A 12,853-nucleotide genomic window follows, 5' to 3' on the forward strand; every position below is an offset into this window, starting at 1 on the left:
TGACTTTTTCAGTCAGGGTGCTCTAGCATTCTTTCCACTAGGTAATTTCAAGAAACTAAATGGTGAGATAACTCAAATATGCATGCTTAATCTTCTTGAACAACCCTTAGATTGCTCTCATAGAATATATTAGTTACAACAGTGATGAAACTGTTGCAGTAATTAATATTTGGAAATGTTAGTAGTTAAAGAGATTTAGAAATCACCTTAATCATCTCAAACATTTAATACACTTTACAATTGCATAAATAGGGTGAGGGTTCTATAAATATATTAATTTATATGAGTTAAAATAACTTAATGTAATTTGAGTACCATGCTATAAAGTTGTTGTAGGTATGTGTTAATAATTCGATAGAATTATATCTCTGGCAACTATATGGTTTACTATACCAAATGCATATGCATATATTTAGATTTAAATTTATTTTCTAGCCTGGTGTCGTGACCCAAATGATGGCTGCTGCTGAAGAACGTCCCTGGCTTTGGATAGTATATATCTTGACAGTGGCTCTGCCTGTTTTTCTCATTGTTCTTTTCTGCTGCTCTGGAAAGGTCTGTATGGTAGTTGATTTTAAACATTTTGTTTGATAAACTGAGAAAGAAAACAGTCCATTTTAGAAGAACTGAACTTGAAAACCCTTTCAACATTTTATTTCAGACAAAACAACCAAGTGCTGCAGAGTACAAAAAGACAGATGCTCCTCAACCAGATGTAAATGAAGAAGAGAAGGTGGAGGAAAAAGAAAAAGAAGAGGATGAGGAAGAGGAAGAAGAAGAAGAATCAAATGAAAAAAAGCCTGGTAAGTAAAAGTGCCCCAAGCTCATAAATGACTAAGTGTTTGGGAAAATTGCCCATTTTCAAAAAATGTCTTGATTTCTGAGAAAAGAATGATGACTTTTGCAGTACAACGAAAGTTCAATTTTAATGTATCAGTTGGGGGAGTAGGTATTGATTATTCCCAGTTGTCTGTTATATCATCCATGGTATTGTTATTACCCAAATTCACATAAATATCATAAAATTATATAAACACATCAGGAATTTTGTCTGTTGCATTGAGGTCTGCAAAACTGACACTATTGTTGTAAAAAAAATAATACCTTGTAAAACTTTATTTAGAAGAGAAGGACAGGAATGATGGAAATACAGAAAATGTGAGCCAAGAAGAGGAAGCAGAAGAGGAAGAAGAAGAGGTAGAGATGGAAGAGGAAGAAGAAAGCAGAGACATTACAGAGGCAAGTATTTAATTATATAAACTTGTATGAGACAAATATTAATACAGGGTATTAGACTATTAGTATATTTAATAAGGCTATCATACAACATATTGCCTCCTAAATCTGTAACCACAACTTTTTCATGGGAATCAAGAGAGACAACAAAAGTATGCTATAATGAAACAGTAAATATTTATGTACTAACATCACATGTTGGGATACAAATTTGTTAAGGCAGATTAGCATTTGTTATTTTTCCCCCAACCCTGTGTAGCTGCAGGGTTTGAATCTGTATATGCATTATCTGTATACTAAACTGCTTGGTATCCACTTCTACAAAATTCTGAAAGCCAATGATGCCTTTTTAAAAAAAAATTGAGTTTAGGCTGCTTGTTTGTCAAAGGATTCTGAATGGCTTACAAAGAATTAAAAACAAACCACTGCAAAGAGAAAAATATGAAAGAATACAACACATACACCAACCGTCCCCACATGCCCCCACCCCAATGCTGTGTATAAAAGGCAAATTAGTGCAGTGATGGCGAACCTATGACACGCGTGTCAGTGCTGACACGCGTAGCCATTTGGGGTGACACGCACAGGATTTCATGCGATTCATCCTCAGCTCCTGCACGGCCGCCGAGGATGAAAGAATCTGTGCTGGAGGAACGGGGGGGGGGGGGCGGGACGTGTGATCTCCCCCGCCCACACTCACTGTATCGCCGCCGCCCCTTTCTGAGCGCAGGGGCTGCTGGTAAGGCATGCGTGCCGTGCGCACACGTCATCAGCGCGGCGAGGGAGGACCCGCAGGAGAGGAGCGCGGGAACAGTGCACGCCTCTCTCCAGTCAGGCCGGCACAGAGAGTCTACTCCTGGGACTGTCGGTTACGACCACACCACAGCAGGGAACAGCGGAGTGCCAACGGGAACTGTGAGCGCCATTAGCATTGGCTATCTATAATTCTATCTGCTGTCACTGGCCCACTGATGGAGCACCCAAAAAATAAAAAACAAAGGTTAAGTAAAGGGAGTGGTAGTGGCAGTGGCCGACCCTTTCAAGAGACATGGAGCGAGATGTATGGCATTATAGAAAAAAATGGCAAAATTATGTTTTTGTCGAAGTGACATACAACGCGTGTTATGCTCGATTTTTTGCCGATTTTTGACACACCACGCCAAAAAGGTTGCCCATCACTGTATTAGTGGATGGGTTTTATCCAATAAAACCTTTGCCAATGCCTGCAGGAAGACACAAGTTGGGAACTCAGGTGGCGGGAGGATATTCTCCAAAGAGCAAGTGCAGCAGAGAAGGCAGGTCTCCTTGGGTCTTATAAGATGACATAGGCTAGCTGGATTGCTGACTTACTTACTAACTATTATACTAGTTTCTGTAATTTGCAGACAATCATGGCTTGAATGTTATCTTTGTTCTAAAGTTGATAATTCTAAAAGAAAATATAAAAACATAGAATCTGCAATCTGTCTTGATAATGTTTTGTCCTTCAGGCTTTATGTCGTGGTTGTCCATTTCTGGACTTATTCAATCTTCTATATTTTTCTAAGTTAGATCTCCAGAACTGGACACAATATTCCAAATGGGAACTGATTTTAAGAATTATATAGTGGGATTAGGGCCTCCTCCTTCATGCTGGTGATCCTCTAACAATACATTCCAGAATTTTGTTTGCCTTCACAATTGTGTGGCCACACTATTTACTCATTTTGTAAACCTAAATGCTTTTCTTCTATTGTTCTAACACTGTACACCAATACCATACTCTGCCAGAAGATTCTTTTTCCCCAAGTTCATGATTTTATATTTAGAAACACTGAACTAGAGTTTCCATATTTTTGACTAATTTTCCAGCAATGCCAAATCATTTTCCATGTTACGAAATACCTCCAAGAAGATCAACTCTTATTACACAACTTCATGTCATCAGCAAAAAAACAAGCAGTCCTTCTGTTATATCACTTACATGTTGAACAGAATAGGACCTAGGACTCAGCCTTGTGGGACACTATGTGTGATTGGTACCCCATTAACAATCACACACAGGGATCTATCCTGAATGAACTTCCTATCCACTGAACTACCCAGTAGTTAAGTCCTAGTCTGTACAACTTTTTAATGAGCTCATTACATGAAGTTGTAGCAAATCAAGATAATAATTTGACTTTGTTACCTTTCCTACACTTTTAACTTCCTAGTAATGTCATGAAATTTTATATAGCAACTTTTTCCAGTTAGTAATATTTCAAAATGAAGTTACGTATAACTGTACAAATTATTAGAAGATTATTCTAATATTAAACACTATCAAGTGCAATCTGATATATTCATGGAGTTCATTCCCAAATGAGTGTATTTGATATTTTTTGAAGTATACATTGTTGATGGACTCCTCCCGGAGGGAGGAGTCCCCCTCGTAGAGATGTGCCCAGAGGGTTTTCAGGTGCTACATCAGCCGCAAGCTCAGGGAAGGGGTGGAGGTGTGGCTATTGTTATCCGAGAGTCCCTAGTACCTCGTAGGATCCCTGCTCCGGAGCTTGCCGGGTGTGAGTCCTTGCTGGTGAAGTTGGACCTCAAGGGTCAAGTGGGTCTGCTGTTAACGTACCTGCCTCCCAACAGCGTTGCGGCAGCCCTCTCCTCGCTCCTCGAGTCGGTAGCCGAGTTGGCAGTTGAGTTTCCCAGGCTTATGGTTCTGGGGGATTTCAACCTGCCTTCTATCGGCGCTCACTCTGATGGAGCGCAGGAGTTCATGGCTTCCATGACAGCCATGGGCTTGACCCAAGTAATCCAGGGCCCAACTCACTCGGCGGGTCACATGCTCGACCTCGTATTTCTCTCGGAGCAGTGGAGTTGTGACCTTGGTCTGAGGGGTAGTGAGATCTTACCCCTGTCATGGTCGGACCACTACCTACTGAGGCTTGATTTCGGAGACCAAACCCCCACTGTAGGGAGGAGGAACCGACCAGGTGGTTCCACCCCAGGCGACTTATGGACCCGTCGGGCTTCCAGACGGAGCTTGGGGTTATTCCTGATACTCTCGCCTGCAGTCCAGCGGAGACTCTGGTTGCTGCTTGGAATTCAGCAGCGACAGAGGCTCTTAACCGGATTGCGCCTTTACGGCCGATCCGAGGCAGTGGATCCAGGAGGGCCCCTTGGTTTACTGAAGAACTCTGGGAGATGAAGCGCCGAAAGAGACGCCTAGAGCATCGATGGAGATCCAGTAAGTCCGAGTCAGACCGAGCACTTTTAACAACCAGCGTCAGAGTTTACATCCGGGCAATTAGGACGACAAAAAGAGCATACATTGCCTCTCTGATTGCTTCCGCTGAGTCGCGCCCAGCCGCCTTGTTCAGGATAACCCGTTCCCTCCTAAATAGGAGGGATACGAGCGATCCTTTGCAAGGCAGAGCTGAGGACTACGTCCAATTCCTCGCGGATAAAGTTGCTCGGCTTGGGCGGACCTGGACTCCAATCCCGCAGAACCAGCTGAGGCACCAAGGGATAATCTGGTAGGACATCACTGGATTGATTTTCAGGCTGTTACCCCTGAGGACGTGGACAAGGCCATGAGAGCTGTAAGTGCCTCCACATGTGTACTGGACCCGTGCCCCTCCTGGCTGGTTGTTAACAGCAGGGAGGTGACACGGGGCTGGATCCAGGCAGTTGTTGCCGCCTCCCTTCAGGAGGGGGGTCTTTCCCCCCGCATTAAAGGCGGCGGTGGTGAGACCCCTCCTGAAGAAACCATCTTTGGATCCAGCTGTCTTAAACAACTATCGTCCAGTCTCCAACCTCCCCTTTGTGGGGAAGGTTGTTGAGAAGGTGGTGGCCTTTCAGCTCCAGCGGTCCTTGGAGGAAACCAGTTATCTAGATCCCTTCCAGTCGGGTTTCAGGCCTGGCTACAGCACGGAAACCGCTTTGGTCGCATTGATCGATGATCTCTGGAAAGCCAGGGATGGAGGTCATGCCTCCATCCTAGTACTCCTTGACCTCTCTGCGGCTTTCGATACCATCGACCATGGTATCCTTCTGCGACGACTGCGGGAGGTGGGAGTGGGAGGCACTGTCTTACAGTGGTTCTCCTCTTACCTCTCGGACAGGTCGCAGTCGGTGTTGGTCGGAGGGCAGAGATCGACCCCTAGGCCCCTAACGTGTGGGGTGCCGCAGGGTTCGGTCCTGTCCCCCCTCCTCTTTAATATCTACATGAAACCGCTGGGCGAGATCATTCGACGGCACGGGATAAAATACCACCAGTATGCGGACGATACACAGCTGTATCTGTCCGCCCCGTGCCAACTCAATGAAGCGATGGACGTGATGTGCCAGGGCCTCGAGGCTGTTAGGCACTGGATGGGGGTTAACAAGCTTGTACTCAATCCAGATAAGACCGAGTGGCTGCTGTGCTTCCCTCCTACTAATTGGCCAAGTGTTCCACCTCTCAGGCTGGGGGGTCAAACAGTATACCCCTCAGATAAGGTCCGCAACTTGGGAGTCCTCCTGGACCCACAGCTGACTTTTGAACACCATTTGTCATCTGTGACCAGGGGGGCATGTGCCCAGGTCCGCCTGGTGCACCAGTTGCGTCCCTACCTGAACCAGGAGGCTCTCACAACAGTCACTCGTGCCCTTGTGACCTCCAGACTGGAGTACTGCAACGTGCTCTACATGGGGCTGCCCTTGAAGAGTATTCGGCGACTTCAGCTTGTCCAGAATGCAGCCGCACGAGCGATCGTGGGTGCGCCTCGGTTCACCCACGCAACACCTATCCTCCGCGAGCTGCACTGGCTGCCTGTTGATCTCCGGGTACGCTTCAAGGTGCTAGTTGTCACCTACAAAGCCCTTCATGGTATTGGATCTGGGTACTTGAGAGACCGCCTACTGCCAATTACCTCCACTAGACCCACAGACTAGGCCTCCTCCGAATTCCATCAGCCGGCCAGTGTCGACTGGCGACTACCCGGAGGAGGGCCTTCTCTGTGGCTGCTCAGACCCTCTGGAACGAACTCCCCGTGGAGATTCGTACCCTCACCACCCTCCAGGCCTTCCGCATAGCCCTTAAAACCTGGCTGTTCCGACAGGCCTGGGGCTAAAGACTCGCTGCCCCACTTCGAATGGTATGACTGTTGTGCTTTTTTAATTACGCATGGTTTTTATGTTTTTTGTAACTTTGTTTGTTTTTCCCCTCCCTTTGAGTTGTGAGCCGCCCTGAGTCCCTTTCAGGGAAAAGGGCGGCATACAAATAAATTAAAATGAAAAAAAGCTAATGTCAAATGTTAAAAATATTAAATCTTAACATTTTGTAATGCCTTTTACAAAAATAACCCTGAATTTGATTTTTCTGTTACTCTGATATGTATGTTACAGTTGAAACATTTTTTTCTTTTAATATTGAAAGAAATAAGCATGTGGGATAATACTTAAATTTGATTGACAGCTAAAAAATCAGGCTTAAGGTTTTAAAAAGTAGCTTGTCTATTCAGCAGTGCTAACAATTGTTAAAGCAAACAACATTTACTGACGTACATTATTCTTGAGATCTCAATAAATTACCTTTGAAAATATCTGCTTATTACTTTTAAAGCTAAATATCTGAATGTAGCTGGATTATTTATATGTTCTTTTATGTTTGCAGGCAGAAGAAACTGTGAATAGGTCTCCCAGAAATAGAAAACCAAGAAGAGAATGAAATATCCTAAAAACTTAATCTGATTAATTTTTCTGATATGGTTTGGGAGAGGACCATGGATACCATTTTGCTGAAAATCAAAAATCTTCAAAATATACCATCCATGGGTTCCTGTCAAATACTCTGCAGTGAAAAGTGTTTAGCAGTCAAATATTTGCAATTGTGTTTCTCAATAATATTCCTGAAGAAAAAAATGCATTTAACACAACCCGGCTATGAATTTCTGGAAAGTTACAAAAACTAACATTTTTATTTTGTTTTTAAATAGATGATAGAATTACCAGTCTCAAAACTTTTGGCTTAAATTAATGTATTAATCTATCAATGGAAGTGAAGAGCAAACCTTAAGAAAAATGCCAGATGTAAAGTTTTTATAAGTCTTTTCTTTCTTACAAAGATGAAAGTTCTTATACAACTCTTATTTCTCATAGTATGATCATGTTAAATGTAGGATAAAGTTAAAATCCATTTGAAGCGATCTTCAAGTGCTCAAACTTCCATATTGATGAAAAGCATTTGGCCATGAAATACTCAGATTGGTCACAGATACAGCTCAGTTAAAACAGTGTTTGCACTAGTCTGAATTTAGGAACAGATTTTAGTGAGACTGGATTGTCTTGTTCGTTTAGATTTTGAACTTTTTCTCAATTTGGAATTTGATTTCAGTTTTTGTGTTTCCCCCCTCCCTCAGTTTTTAAAAAACATTTCCTTCTCTTCCAGCTGTTGTTTCTCCTGTACAGTTTTTTCAGATGCAGCTTTGCTGCTAGAGAATACACTTGTTAGCTCACTGTTAAAATTGTGTTTCTTTTCTCAGAAGGTAGCACTACTTATTTCTGGGTCCAAACATTGAAACCGGAGAGTGTTGCTAACCTTCTTATTGTTGCCATCTTATGTACATTTATGCACAGAATAAAAGGCACAGGCAAGCTGATCATTCAAGTTTTATTTGTGCTGAAAGCAAATGTCAGTATTTGTGGCTGAGGAATAAGCATGTGAAAACTTGGCATATGTAACATTTTGAATCTCAGTGCTCTTCATGTATCAAAATGTTGTGAATCTAGGGGGTTCCAGATGAATAAATTTTTTTAAAATATGTTGCATTGAGTATCTAGCTATTCAGAAATCTTACGTAGAATACAGAGTGTTTACTTAAGAAAAGCATAATCCTCTATATTATATTGAAGTGCATGATGGAGGAAAGCAAAGAAGAAATATTTTGCCACCTGTTATCCTTTATTTAAATATATGGCACTGAATTAAAACACTCCCAGTTTTTACTTGGTGGGTAAGAATTTTTCAGAGTAATTAAGATTTTATACTTTTGTTCAGATATAATTATATACATAGCTTTTTCAAAACGACTAACAGTTGTCTTGCAGATTATTTTGCAGAACCCTCAATTCTGTTATCTTTCCAAAAAAGCAGAATTATCCTAATTTGAAGCTACAGTGCTTGCAGCCTTTGGCTTGCATTCCAGCATCATTCCTTGCACATCTACAGTAGTTGTGCAAGAGTTTATTTTTCTCCTTGTGTCCTCCAGAGAGCTTTATAAACTTGGCATCCATTCCACTGGTAGATTCAATTTAATACAGTCAGTGGCTTGCTTCCATAGTTTCTTTCTGTTGTCTAGTCAGGATGTTTAAATGAAATTATTCCCCCTAGTTTCTTCTATTTTTTTCCTACAACATTAACTTGCAGTGGCTATTTAATACTAGTACTAATTTTAATGTGCTTGAGTTCATGTTTTTTGATCAATGTCTTCACTTTTTGTGAAACATATATTCCTTTCTCCAGGATACTGGTAAGAATGAATCTGAACTCATAAGACCTCTTCAGAATACTCCTCTGTTTGCATGTTTTAGCCTTTTTTCATGTTAGTGAAAATGTACTTTTTTAAATGCCCAGTGTAACCTGTGAAGCCTTATTAAGACTACTTAGTACTGGGAGAAGATTGTCATCTGCTATTTAAGAATAATAAAGCAAAAAAATAATATAAAAAGTCATTTGTAATTTCCAAGTAATTTGAGGTGCTGAATTGGTAACTTAGTGGATAATTTTAAAAAGACCATGGAAAACCATTCCGATGCAGGAAATATTTTTACACTGACATAGTTGAACTCTTGGTTCGAAAGAATTAGACTTATAACAAACTTAGGAAATGTTCTAAATAATTTTAGAATGAATAAGATATTAGACTATTTCTTTTTGGAAAAGAATGTGCATTGTAGCTATTTCAAATCAGTCACAGTTCATATACAGCATATAAAGATATAGATGCTTTAAAAAAGATAAAAATCTTAACTAAATGTGTGTTCTGTCTTAGGATACTTACCCCATTTCAGATGTGGTTGTTATGGTTGACAGGAGAGCTGAACATGATTAACCATAAAGGGTATCCTAGATCTCCATAATGTGGCCCCAACTCTCCTGTGACACTAAATATGGTGCTAAGAATACATTTCTTTGCACCTCTTTGCCTTCTCTATTATAAATTTCTAAATGCCAGTATTGTTTGATGCAGGGTGCAAGTGTTGGTAAACAAGATTGTGACTTAAGTCCTGACTGTTGTAAAAATCTGAAGATGCAGTATGCATATAAATATATTGGTTAAGTTATAAACAAATGTAAGCTACTTGATCAATAAAGAAAATAGATCACTATTTTTCTACGTCTGCAATATTTTTTTGGTTAACTTTCAAAATCTAAAGACAAAAGAGTTGATAGATCTTTCTTCAGAACTAATACTATTCTATTGTGAAAAAACTGAACAATATCCAAAATGCAAAATAATTAAATATCCCACTGAGAATATTTGAGTCAGGAATGTTAAAAGAGTGGAAATTTAAAAGGTATGAATAATACATTGAGGTAATGGTTTCCAAATTGGTTTCATAATGAGTATCTTGCTTTTAGAAAACTCCGCCTTCATGAAATGTGTTTATCTTTCTGAAGTGTTTAAAGTATACAACTTCATATCACTGTTTATAACCTTGTTCTATTATAACATGCACAATTTCAATATGAAATTGATTACCATAGAAAATATTTTAATTATTGATACAGTTAATACAGATTTGATTTACACAGCACATATTTCTAAGATATGAACCATTAATTATTGAAGAAATGGAATTATTATTTATGAGTAGCCTTTCTTACGTTTCAAACTTTCTGCTACTGGTAGTTATAATTTGCTTCCTAGAGTAATTGTGACTTCAAAATTATGCTGTGATAGCTTGGTGCACTAAAATAGTCTTCATTCCAGAAATGTTATGAAATGTCCCAAGAATGCTGCCTTAAAACTTTCAAAAAAGTTCTTTGTGTGTTAAACCTATAAGATACTTTTCCTTAAGGTAACTAATACCAATCTGCTGGCAATAAATGGTTCATTTAATCCAATAAATTGTTGCATTCATTCTTTTTCCAACGTTAGGTTTAAACACAAATGTTCACCAAATATATTGTAACATAAATCACAAGTAATATGCTTAAACTATAAACAACACTAAACTTACCAGCAATTTAAAAAGCCTAAATTAGATACGCTAGAAGTTACATGTATACCTTACCTGTTCAAGAATTGACACTTTTCACTAGTATGTATTTTAAAATCTGGTCAACAACTGCAGGTGCTTACATATTTCCAAATACTCTTGGGCGCTTTTCCCTGATCAAATGTCTTGCTGGTAGCTGGTTTTTGAGGGTGTTGAGTGGTCTTTTGAGCTAGCGTCCATTGGAGCAAAACCGCACCATCAAGCAAGAGGAAAAGAAGCCGGTTTTAGTATTTTCGTGCTTTCCAGTTACAGGTGAAAACCTTTCTCCTTTTCTCCAGTTAGCATTTATTTATGTTATCCCGTGGGTTAATCTAAGACTAATTCTCAACGCCCAGGATTGTTGAGAGTTGGGCGTCACTTGTCGGTTAAAAGCATTGCTATATTATATAAACAGAAGACTAGTACCCGTAAGGATTTCTGGGTTTTAAGAGGACCCAGACTTAGGTTATTCGTTTACACTATGTTAATCGTTAGTCCGGCAAAGAAAACTTTTAAATCAATGTATACTGACTGGAATACATGGAAGAAGCCACTTAAAATGGCAGTTGTCCTTAAAGGAAAGGCTGGTGAGAATTCAAAAGCTTGGTTCGGCCTTTGTTGCTCATTTGCATATTTTCAGTGTAAAACCCGACTACCGTTCAGTATTTACTTTTATATATTGCTACACTTATTGCCCAATACGTATGCGAGGGGCAGGCCTATAAGTTTCAGCCATCCCAGCACAAGCTGCATACGGAGACATTTCCTGTCAATCATAAAGTTCCGCCCCTGCTACTTTTCCGGAAAGGTCGTAGAGAAGTGGGGGAGGAGGAGAGAAACGGAAAGGGAAATCCCCTCCCCAGCTTTTCCTCGCCCTTTTCTTTTCCGTTCCCATCTCCGATTGGCTCTTTGAGCAGTCTGTTAACGCCTACTGCCAGTGAGTGTGTGCGCCGTGACGTCTGCCACTACCTAGGAAAGGCCACCCGCTCCGGACTGGGCAGGCTTCCCAAGTGGGGGAGAAAAAGGGTAAAAAATTTCAAGATGGCGGCGGCTGAGGCGCGGATAACAATGGAAAACGGGAGGTTTGGGTGGCTCTGGGCCTGAGCTACATTGGGGTAGGGGATTGAAATCATCGGGCCTGCATAGGGAAGGCGGGGTCGGTCGGCACTGGGGCGCCCCCTGCCCTGAGAAAGGCAGTGGTGACGGCCGAAGAAGAGGGAGAATTGGGCTCCGAAGTGCCCGGTGTCCCTCGCCGCCAGCTATGGCGGAGTGAAGAGCCGGCTGCTCCCGGTGCTCCCGTTTTTCCGCTCGCGGCTCATGGTTCTGCCCCCCTGCCCCATGGCGGAGTTCGTGGTGTCGCAGCACAGCGCGGTGATGGAGCGGCTCCGCCGGCGCATCGAGCTTTGCCGGCGACATCACAGTGCCTGCGAGTCCCGCTACCAGGCCGTGTCCCCGGAACGCCTGGAGCTGGAGCGCCAGCAGACCTTCGCCCTTCACCAGCGCTGCTTGCAGGCTAAGGCCAAGCGAGCGGGGAAGCACCGCCAGCCGCCCCTTCCACCCCCCACTGCGCCACCTCCGACGGCTCCTTCGCATCCGCCTTCCTCTGCTCCGGCCCCGGGGGCCGGGGGCCCTGCGTCTACCTCCACTTCTTCCGACAGGCCTGGAGTCAATGGCCTGGACGGTGACACCGCGGGCGGTGAACAGCAACAGCACGGCCGTAGCAGCGCCCTTATCGCGGTAAGATCCAGATGTCGGGGCCAGGGGTTTGTTTTAGCTCTCAGACACCCCACCCTCCCTTAAAATAAATTGTGTATTTGTAGTTTGGACTTAGGCGGGTTCTTGTTTGTCAAAACATTAGCATACTTTAGAAAAGTTGCGAAACTTTTAAAATGGAAAAGATTTACACTCCCGTGCGTATGGTTTTTTTCTTCATTTTAAATTTCAGAATTGTAGCAGTAACATTTTTTCCCGTCTTCCACTGTCTTACCCTTTGTAGCAAAAGATAATTTAATCACTGTTGTGCTTGTTTTACCTATGCATATTATCTCTTCACTTTGCTGCTTCAAGCAGTTTTAAAATGGCCCTTGATATTTTTTTAAGAACTTGAAAAATAAACAAAGTAGACATCAGTATTATTCTACTTGTATAAAATTCAAAATAAACTGAAGCAGATTATTTTATCTAAAACTGCAATGGATGTATTTGCTTTATACCTGAATTCAGCATTAGTATATGACCTCTGTAAGAAGGCAGAAATAATACATAATGTCTTTATTTCCTTCACTTAAATTCAAATCTTTCCCCAGGAATCCGAAAGTAATTCACCTGAGAGTTATTTTGGTTTATTTTTAGGACAATATGAGCAGTAGGGTATCTGCTCTACTTAGGAGAACCTCCAATGGCA

At 41.7% G+C, this 12,853-nt stretch overlaps 2 protein-coding genes across 3 annotated transcripts in view; both read left to right on the forward strand.

Moving 5' to 3' along the window:
- Window positions 1–8,009, forward strand: part of CANX (calnexin) — a 31,922-nt gene extending 23,913 nt beyond the window's left edge. For both annotated transcript variants that reach the window (XM_032210516.1, XM_032210515.1), the window contains exons 12-15: window positions 436–555; window positions 662–803; window positions 1,124–1,239; window positions 6,863–8,009. In XM_032210516.1, the coding sequence (XP_032066407.1) occupies window positions 436–555; window positions 662–803; window positions 1,124–1,239; window positions 6,863–6,916 (432 nt within the window). In that variant the 3' untranslated portion in view covers window positions 6,917–8,009. The remainder of the gene's footprint in view (window positions 1–435; window positions 556–661; window positions 804–1,123; window positions 1,240–6,862) is intronic.
- A 1,755-nt stretch (window positions 8,010–9,764) lies between these two features.
- The window catches only part of MAML1 (mastermind like transcriptional coactivator 1), a 39,680-nt gene continuing 36,591 nt past the window's right edge, over window positions 9,765–12,853 (forward strand). The window contains 1 exon segment of the mRNA XM_032210517.1: window positions 9,765–12,186. Coding sequence (XP_032066408.1) covers window positions 11,767–12,186 — 420 coding nt within the window. The 5' untranslated portion in view covers window positions 9,765–11,766.

The sequence above is a fragment of the Thamnophis elegans genome, chromosome 2, assembly GCF_009769535.1.
Source record: "Thamnophis elegans isolate rThaEle1 chromosome 2, rThaEle1.pri, whole genome shotgun sequence".
NCBI classification, from domain to species: domain Eukaryota; kingdom Metazoa; phylum Chordata; class Lepidosauria; order Squamata; family Colubridae; genus Thamnophis; species Thamnophis elegans.